The 9148-nt window shown below is 38.6% G+C and overlaps 1 protein-coding gene across 4 annotated transcripts in view; it reads right to left on the bottom strand.

Moving 5' to 3' along the window:
- Positions 1–4719: 4719 nt before the first annotated feature.
- AKT3 (AKT serine/threonine kinase 3) overlaps positions 4720–9148 on the bottom strand; it is a 1010799-nt gene continuing 1006370 nt past the window's right edge. For all 4 annotated transcript variants that reach the window (XM_029593967.1, XM_029593963.1, XM_029593964.1 and 1 more), the window contains one exon: positions 4720–8346. In XM_029593967.1, the coding sequence (XP_029449827.1) occupies positions 8261–8346 (86 nt within the window). In that variant the 3' untranslated portion in view covers positions 4720–8260. The remainder of the gene's footprint in view (positions 8347–9148) is intronic.

Raw genomic sequence — 9148 nt, 5'->3', positions numbered from 1 at the left:
ATATGCTCCTTATATCCCAAGTGTTTGACAATAACCACTAGTGTGCCAAACAGCTGCTACTTTAAAAAGGCTCCATGGACCATATAAAACTTACACATGGACAAAATGATGGCCTAACAGATGGCCCTCATAGGTTTCTGGAATTGGTGATCATTTTTTCCTCTGTAATGGTATTACCCATAACTTCACTGTTACTGAAAAACAGTTTAGTTCATTACATTGGCTCTAGTTGGAGAAGGACTGTGGGTAAATATGACCAGGTATCCAAATGAATTTTGTACCAAATAAAAGTTCTTGTTAGGCTGAAAAAATAATTTCCATATGTACATACAGAGAAAGATTATATTATTCAGATTTGAAAATATAGCAACAACTCACAAAATGTATTTGCCCATATAGACTCTAACCAAAAATAAAAAATTACAGACCTATTATAATTCATTTTCTTTAAAAAATAAATCTCTGAAAACCCTTAATCTACAAGTGTTTAAAAGACTTCTCCTCCTCAAGTTGAAAGTTTTTAATGACATACTAGGTAAACATTATCCCCTTATTTTCCCTATGAACATTTGAGAAGATCACGAGTACCCATTCACATTTATGATGAGCCTTACCTTAGCTACGCATAAGGGGTATAACACTAACACTTTGGTATCCCATGGTGCAGTCATCATTGAACCATCCCAGATGGTTCAACGTTATTAACCAACTTTCTCTGGTTATAAATGCAGACAGCTGAGTCTCATAATTTTGTGCATACTGCCAACTTTGTAAAGAAATGCAGATGATTATGTCATTTTGTTGTAATGCTGCAGCAGCCCTATACTTCACTTTTATTTTTAAGAGAAGCATGAATAAGATAACTGAAGATTCAAGAGGTTTGTTTGGAAGAAAAGTGAGATAATATTGTAAGCCACAACAAAACAGGCTTGTAGCTAGAAACAAGTGGATCAAGAGAAAAAGTTTGCTGGTGGCTGATCATATAATCTGGAACTCATTAACAGAAACAATCCAACTAACTGTATACACTAAATAATTTAAAAAAATTGTTTTTATTTATGTACTTGATTGTAAGTTGCCTAGAACTGTGTTATAGGTGGCATATTAATATTTGAAATAAATAAATAATACACGCATTCAATGTATCAATTACCGTATTTTTCGCTCCATAAGACGCACCTGACCATAAGACGCACCTAGGATTCAGAGGGGGAAAATTAAAAAAAAAAAAATTGTGCTAAACCGGCTCTGCGTCTGGGCGTCTTATGGAGCAAATTAGGGGAGTGCATAGCTTTTTTTTTCCTCCCCATTTTGTTTTCGGGTCTGAGGAGGGCCATTTCGGTCCACTCCCCAGATCAGAAAACTTTTTTCTCTGGTAACCCCTCCCCCCCCAAAAAAAAAACCCCATCCCAACCCTTTAAATTAACAACCCCCACCCTCCTGACTCCCCCAAGACCTGCCGACTTAATTTACCGCAACCCCCCACCCTCCTGACCCCCCCAAGACCTGCCGACTTAGTTTACCGCAACCCCCCACCCTCCTGACCCCCCCAAGACCTGCCGACTTAGTTTACCACAACCCCCCACCCTCCTGACCCCCCCAAGACCTGCCGACTTAATTTACCGCAACCCCCCACCCTCCTGACCCCCCCAAGACCTGCCAAACGTCCCTGGTGGTCCAGCGGAGGTCCAGGAGCGGTCCAGGAACGATCTCCAGGGCGTGGGCTGACGGCCCTTTGCCCTTACTATGTCACTGGGACCGACCGCTGCTATTGGTCGGTCTCAGTGACATAGTAAGGGCAAAGGGCCGTCGGCGCCATTTTGATTACTGGCAGCCGACGGCCCACGCTCAGGAGATCGTTCCCGGACCGCTCCTGGACCCCCGCTGGACCACCAGGGACGTTGGCAGGTCTTGGGGGGGTCAGGAGGGTGGGGGTTGCGTAAACTAAGTCGGCAGGTCTTGGGGGGGTCAGGAGGGGGGGGGGGTTGCGGTAAACTAAGTCGGCAGGTCTTGGGGGGGTCAGGAGGGTGGGGGGGTTGCGGTAAACTAAGTCGGCAGGTCTTGGGGGAGTCGGGGGGGGGGGGGGTTGTTAGATTTTTGTTTGTTTTTTTTAATATTCGCTCCATAAGACGCACATACATTTTCCCCCCACTTTTGGGGGGAAAAAAGTGCGTCTTATGGAGCGAAAAATACGGTATGTTAAAACAGAAAATGTGCATGAATAGTGAGCAACAAATTGTTGGAGAAACTATCATGATATTAGGTTTAAAGCAAGTAGATTTCTTCACTGAAAGAGTGGTAGATGCATGAAACAAGCTTCCAGTAAAAGGCAAAGAGAACAGTAGAATTCAAGAAGGCATAAAATAAGCACAGCGGACACTTAATGGTAAATAAATGAAGGAAAAGCCACATTTGTGGTCCATAAGCCTCTATAAATTTGCAAAAGAAACCAAACTGGGCAGAATAGATAGGCCTTAGTCTTTATCCTGCTGTCATATATGTCACACATATATGTCATATATGTTAACTTTGAGAGACTGACTTCTTAGGGCTCTCTTTTGTTTAATGTCTACTAGTTCATTCCTCTCAAAATGGTATTTGCCCCTTGGATTTCTGGAACCCAACTATCAGTAAGGCCAACTTTGTTTTTTTTTTTTAATTAAAATGTTGCCAAACCCTTGACCAGTCTTCCAGTTTTTTAAAAGACATCTTGGCTATCTTCCTGGCATGTCTACTGTGTTCCAGATTTTTACATCATGTACAAACAGGCAGTTTCCCTTGTAGTTCTTCCACAAACTTGAAGAGGACAGAGCTCCTGCTGACGTTTTCCTTTCACCAGGTTACTTGATTTCTCATCCAGACTTGAATTGACTTTTGTTGCATGAGAAAAGTGCTGCTAGTCAAATATCTATAGATACGAGTCGATTTATTCATTCCAGGATGTTTGCTGAATTGAGACTTTTCAGTCATTTCCCATGACTGTTCTTGGGATTCTTATATGACATGCTGACCAGGGCACCTTACAAATGTCAGAAGCACAACTGTTGCCTGAAGAGATTCAACAAACTGCAGTCAAGGAATTAATTTTTAATTGTTTGAGAATAAAATTCTTACATGGCCTGTTCATGTTAAATTATGGAGATCATTCTTTAAAATGCGATGTGGCCTTAGCACATGCGTTAGGGCTTTATTGCATGCGATAAGGCCCTAAAGCATGTGATAGCGATGACATTGCAACGTTACAATTTAAGGGGTCAATTTTAAGACCTGCGCATGTGCGTCCGGTTCCCGGTGTATGCACATGGATGCAGCTATTTTATAACACATTCGCTTGTTCCTCTGCAGCAGATTTAATCTTCGTGCACTGGTCGGCTGCCAGCATGTGCTTCCCTGGGACAGCGGCTAATAGCCTTTTACGGTGGTGCTATGGGGGCGATAGTGTGTGCCGCACCGCCGCGATGCACCTGGGTGCACACTATCGCCCTCCTGCCCCTTTTTTCTTCGTGGCTCATCATACCGCTATATTTATTTATATTTATAGCGGAATGATGAATCTAGGCCTACGTTTAATATACCGACCCAATTTTTTTCTTTTTAAAAGTAAAGTTTATTTTCACAAGTCATTTACTTCCCATATTCAAGTAAATTTTAAATTTACTATGTGCATAAATTTCGGGTTTTATGTGTGTGGCCGTGCCTTGTGCGTGCTGCGCACATTTTACAACAGGCCTGGCAATGCGCATAAACCTTGGTACGTGCCGAAGTGCTGGGCCTCGCTAAAGGAGCGGGCGGGGGCAGCACCATTTGATGCTGTCCCAGGGAAGTGTGCGCTGGCAGCTGGCCGGCTCATGGAAATTACTTCTGCTCCACAGGAGCAGTAAGTACTAAAATAAAAAAATGTGGGGATAGTTAGGTTAGGTTTAGGAGGCGAGGGGAAGAGGGATGAAGATTAGATAGGGGGCTAGGGAAGTTCCCTCCCAGTCCGCTCCTTAATTGGTGCGATCTGGGAGGGAACTAAGGGAGGCCTGATTGCGATACCATGTGTATTTTGCAAACATTTCCCCCCTCCCGCGTGTGCGGCCATCAGATTTTATAACATGCGTACGCTGGCGAGCGCATGTTATTAAATCAGTGCGTTCATGTGCGCACGCCGGGAACCACGCACACTTGGATGCACGTGTGCTGCTTTAAAAACTGACCCATTATTTTTATGGGTCTTTACAAAGTCTTTGGAAGTAAAATTTGAAAATGAGATAATCGCTACAGTTTTAAAAGATAATAAATCAGTTAGAAGGTTTATGTATAATCAATCAAGCTATTTTTGAACCAGCTTGGTGCAGTGTTGTTGTTCTGTTATCCTTGTGACAGCAGCAGATTGAAAGGGCACATTAATCTTTTTGTGAAACTTGAAATGCTGACCTGTGGGGTTTTTATACTAGCATTCAATATATACTATCTAAAACTGGTAACAATCCTTCTGAAAGCAGTGTTTAGACTCTACTCAAATTTAAAGATACATTCCTGCTAATATTTATAATGTATCAGTATTTTTTAAAATCCATCTTGATTCAAATTTATGCAAGGTTAATTTTGTTATAGGGACACCTTTTAACGCAAAATACACAGAACTGAAAAACATTTTTTGCTGCACATTTTTACGAAGTAAATTAAAACATTCAATTTTTTTTAGTACAAATGCAGTATTAATCAACAGAGAAATAGCAGATTGACATAGTGCTTTATTTAAGCTGTCTGTACGAAGGAAAATAATGTGCATCCCTATCATATATGTGTAAAAATACTAAGGATGTACAGTGTACAAAAACAGTTTCCTGTAATTATTTCACATCCTTGTAGGTCATATATTTAAGGAAATAAACAGTTTGAATACGACGAACAGTAACTGTAATACATTTCCTTGGGTTCTAAAATCATGTCTGCTTAGAATCCTTAAACATATGACTAGATCTTGCACGGATCTAATGAAAGAGCTGGCAAGTTCAAGAAATGTCACAAACTCTAAAGCTACAGGGAGGTAATTTAATTACCAATTCAGAAGTTATTCTTCTTCATTTAAATAAATACTTTACAATCCATGCTTGCCTGTAATGAACTACCAGGAGCAAGATAAGGACATTCTACTGTAGACAGTACAAACAGTAGCAGCAAAGTGTGTACATTGAGGTGTAATATATAGACCCTGCAGTTAAGTAAGGAACTACCTTACTTTTGTACTCTAGGAGAAGCACATGGCTCCTGCAAGAACAGTCAGCTTCAAGAAGCCGCAAAGTGGAAAAAACGTAAAATAATACTGGAATAAATACTTTTTTAGCAAAAGGAATGTGTTGGAAGATGGATTAGTGTGGAACGCAAAGCTGTGTGCAAAACTGTCCAATTCCAAAGAGGAATGGCCTTTTTCCTGAAAGATGACTGCAGTACGAGAGGGCATATACTGTATGGTGAGAGGTCAGTACAAGCTGGAGTCTCTACAAAGTCTGAAATACACTAGGACTAAAAGGCTCAGAAGTTATTGGCTATGAATCCTGGCCTAAATCTAAAAACTACAGCTCAGGGCGAATACAGTTTGAGAGAAGCTTAGGAAACTTCTCTCTGCTCAGTTAAGAAAAGGCAATTCACATTTGAGAAAAATTTCAAAGAGATTTACGAACATAAAACTGGGTTTTATGCACATAAATGGCATAAATGGAGTTTATAAATATAAATGGGCTTTTAAAAATTACTACTTTTATGTACGCAACTCCTTTGAAAATTCATTCCATTGTGTTGTCTTTTCATCTTTTATGGTAGAATTTCCTATACTCCCAGTATTGTTACTGAATGTAATTTCTTCACTGTATATTTATTTGTATTGTAAACCGCTGTGAAGGCTCGCTGAGACATAAATAATAATAAACCTTAAACCTTATTGTTGGCTTAAAGCTTTTTTGTCAATCATACCACCTTTCAGAACAGATGATGTGGTGTAATACTTATCCCAAATTTAATTTTAGTGATGTTTTAAATAAATTTGATATAATGTTTTAAAGTACTATTGCTTCAGAATAAGTTGCATGTTCCATCAATAAGTCATTCCCTTAAGGCTAGATACTGTGTATGACAAGAAGACAGGTTAAAAAATTATTGTATGTAATGTAATTATGAGTAACCATAATTCAGTTTTATTGCATTTATGAAAAGGATTTCCACTGATTTAGTTGTCTTCCGAAAAATGCCCATTTTATCCATTCATGAAGAAGTATATCCGCTGCCTGCAATGTGCTTTGTACCATGGAATCCCAAGTGACAGCATGAAAGTGTTTTGATATTCAATATAACTATCTTTTTGTTTGTCTTTCAAATTGGTTTCTCAACGTGCTTATTTATAGAATTAAATTTAATTCATTGTGTGACAGCACGGTTTATTATTAATGGATATGTTACTGGAAGGCTTTGCATAACAGTGTAACACTGCAGAGCCTAGACTTGGGATTCTAAGATGAACAGTAATAACTTTTAGAAATGTCTACATCCTAGAATCAAAAGGTTAATTAACAAAACCTTTTTATAATCCATGTCTACTGTAACTCACTCTGGGCTGAAAGGATGAGGGTGTAATCAAGTGTATCTAAATAAATAAATAAAGGAAGCCCTATAGATTAAATAAACTGAACTGTAAGAAAAATAAACAGATAAACTGACAGTCTAGCTTGTCGGTTTAATTCAATGAAACTACTTTCAGATGTACCATGGTAATGTGAGCTTGCTCTATTTACATAATGTACTTGGTGCTGTTCACAACCCTGCAGCATGGCCCTAAATGAACAGCAATCACTGCTACCTGTACAGTGCTTCAAATAAAGTGCTTTTTCTTATAACTGCATTCTTAGTGATTATATTCTCTTTCACCTTATACTGTATATTCTCTGTTGGAAAGCTGTATCCTCAACTTGCAACTGTGCATTATTTAACTGTAGTTGTATTTTTGTGCTAGATAGGTCCAACTAAGAATTAATGTTTAATCTTTCTTAGTTGAAGAATTAGGACAGTCTCATTGAATGAAATTAAATTCCAAATAATCTGTATGCTTTCAGAGCCTTGCCACACTTGGGAGAAAAGTGCATGAATCTGGAGGACAACCAGCTTGTACATTTCCTCTACATAGTTAAAAAATAAAATTGCTGTAAGCCTCTTTGCATCTAAATTGTAGCAGCGATTGCAAACTTGACACATACAATCCTTATCACTAAAAAAAATAAAATAAATAAATACTACCACGGTATAACCAAACTCAAAAAATTAAGGCAAACACCTGTTTACCTTGATGCACAGATTTGGTGAAAAGCAGTTATATCATTATGCCTGTCTACATTCTTCAGCCATCAAAGGTGATGTAGATCAAGAAAAAAAAAAGTTATAAAGCAGAAAAAAGTTAATCTGGTGCAAATTATAAGACCAATAAAAGATAACAATGCTGCATTTGTGCCTTCATTTCTTGCTTCTAAAATGTTCAAATCTCCATGATTGCACATAAATCTGGAAGTCTTAAGTGTCAGACTAGCTGAGATCATCACCTCAGCTTTTTCTTCTTTTGTAGGCTCTAACAAGAATAGAAAACATATATAGACAGTATCAACAGTTAAAGTCCTTTTCTCAAATGTTTTTCAAAAGATTTCCAGTCAGCTATTAATGACAAACCTGCTTCGAATAATGATATGTGTAACAAAAAGCCTTGCATATGTACATCATTGCCCTCAAAAATTGCTTTGACCATCGTAAACAGATGCAGGTGAATATAATGAACTAATCTCAAACTAATTAAAATTTTGATTGGTCTTCTAAGTATGATGAAGTGATCATGAACCTTAATTCTGGTTTATCCTCCATTAAGGATTAGGGAGGAAAGAATACAAGAGACTGCGCACATGAATACAATAATTGTAGTCATCTGATTCAGGACTTCAAAAAATAGAAAAATCAGTTCTTGAAGTTTGTATCATGTTGAGAAAGTAGATGGCAACAGCTTGAAACCTTAGACGAATATCAAGTTTCATGCAAAAAAACCCTTGCAAACAAAAAAAGCATTAAAAAAAAATGTCAAGTGGAGGAATTAAAAAAAAACAAAAAAATGTTCATTTTGGAATGACTTCTGAAAAAATGCCTCACTACCTTAAATAATAGTTAGTACTGGTGGGGATGTTCAGGAATAATTTCCAGTGATAAACCTAAGAAGATAGTGAAATAACAAAACTGAAGAACAGCATTATTCTCGTCCACTTGCAGAGTAGGAAAACTGTGGGAAGTGTGGCCGCCTCTCATTGTCCATACAGTCCATACCATCCTCATCAACTGTAAGAAAAATAAATGTGTTAAGCTCCATTTATTCTCCTCTAAACCTATTCGCAATCTGAATCCAATTTATTCTTGCTCTAAAATGCATAAAATGATGCTTCAGTTATTCTTCACTTGTAAACAAACAGCCTCCATATCAAATGGATTACCTATTACTGCTCTTTAAAACTGTGAAAGGGAAAAATAATTTTATTTTGATTTCAGGACAATGCAATACTGGTGCACGTAAAACAGGTACTCATGACTGAGTGTCCGCTCTCCTAATGCGCGTTGATCCACCTCTCCTGGGCACCCGATTTAATATTAAAATTAGCTGCCGCAATAAAAAGGAGCTGCTTGAGGAAATTATGAGTCCCTAGCGCCTCCTTGGCATCGGACACCCAGGAGAAAGGTGGCTGTCAGTGCCGGTTTGGAAATGGATGCTCAATACGAGTGTCTGTTTTCTCCTGCTACCAGCACAATACACAAGGCCTGGACCATGTAGATTATATGGGTGTATATTGGGTGCCCAGAATTTTTTTTTTTTTTAACATGATTACGCTTTCTGTACTAGTACTGCGACGATAGTAGTAGGAGGAATCACAGAAAGCAGGAATTTTGTTTTTTTTACAATGAGCCCTTGAGTGCGGCAGAACTTAATGCCCAGGGCTGGCGTAAAATTTTCCACGTTGCAAGGGCACATTGGTTGCGTGGGAAATTTTTGGCATGGCAGGGATTAGCTAATAACCTCATCTACATGTACTTTACATGTGATGAGTGCTATTAGCTAAGTGCTCAATTGTACGCATGTTTTGGATGC

Source organism: Rhinatrema bivittatum, chromosome 3 (genome assembly GCF_901001135.1).
Source record: "Rhinatrema bivittatum chromosome 3, aRhiBiv1.1, whole genome shotgun sequence".
Lineage (NCBI taxonomy): Eukaryota > Metazoa > Chordata > Amphibia > Gymnophiona > Rhinatrematidae > Rhinatrema > Rhinatrema bivittatum.
This window is presented reverse-complemented; position numbering and strand designations above follow the sequence as displayed.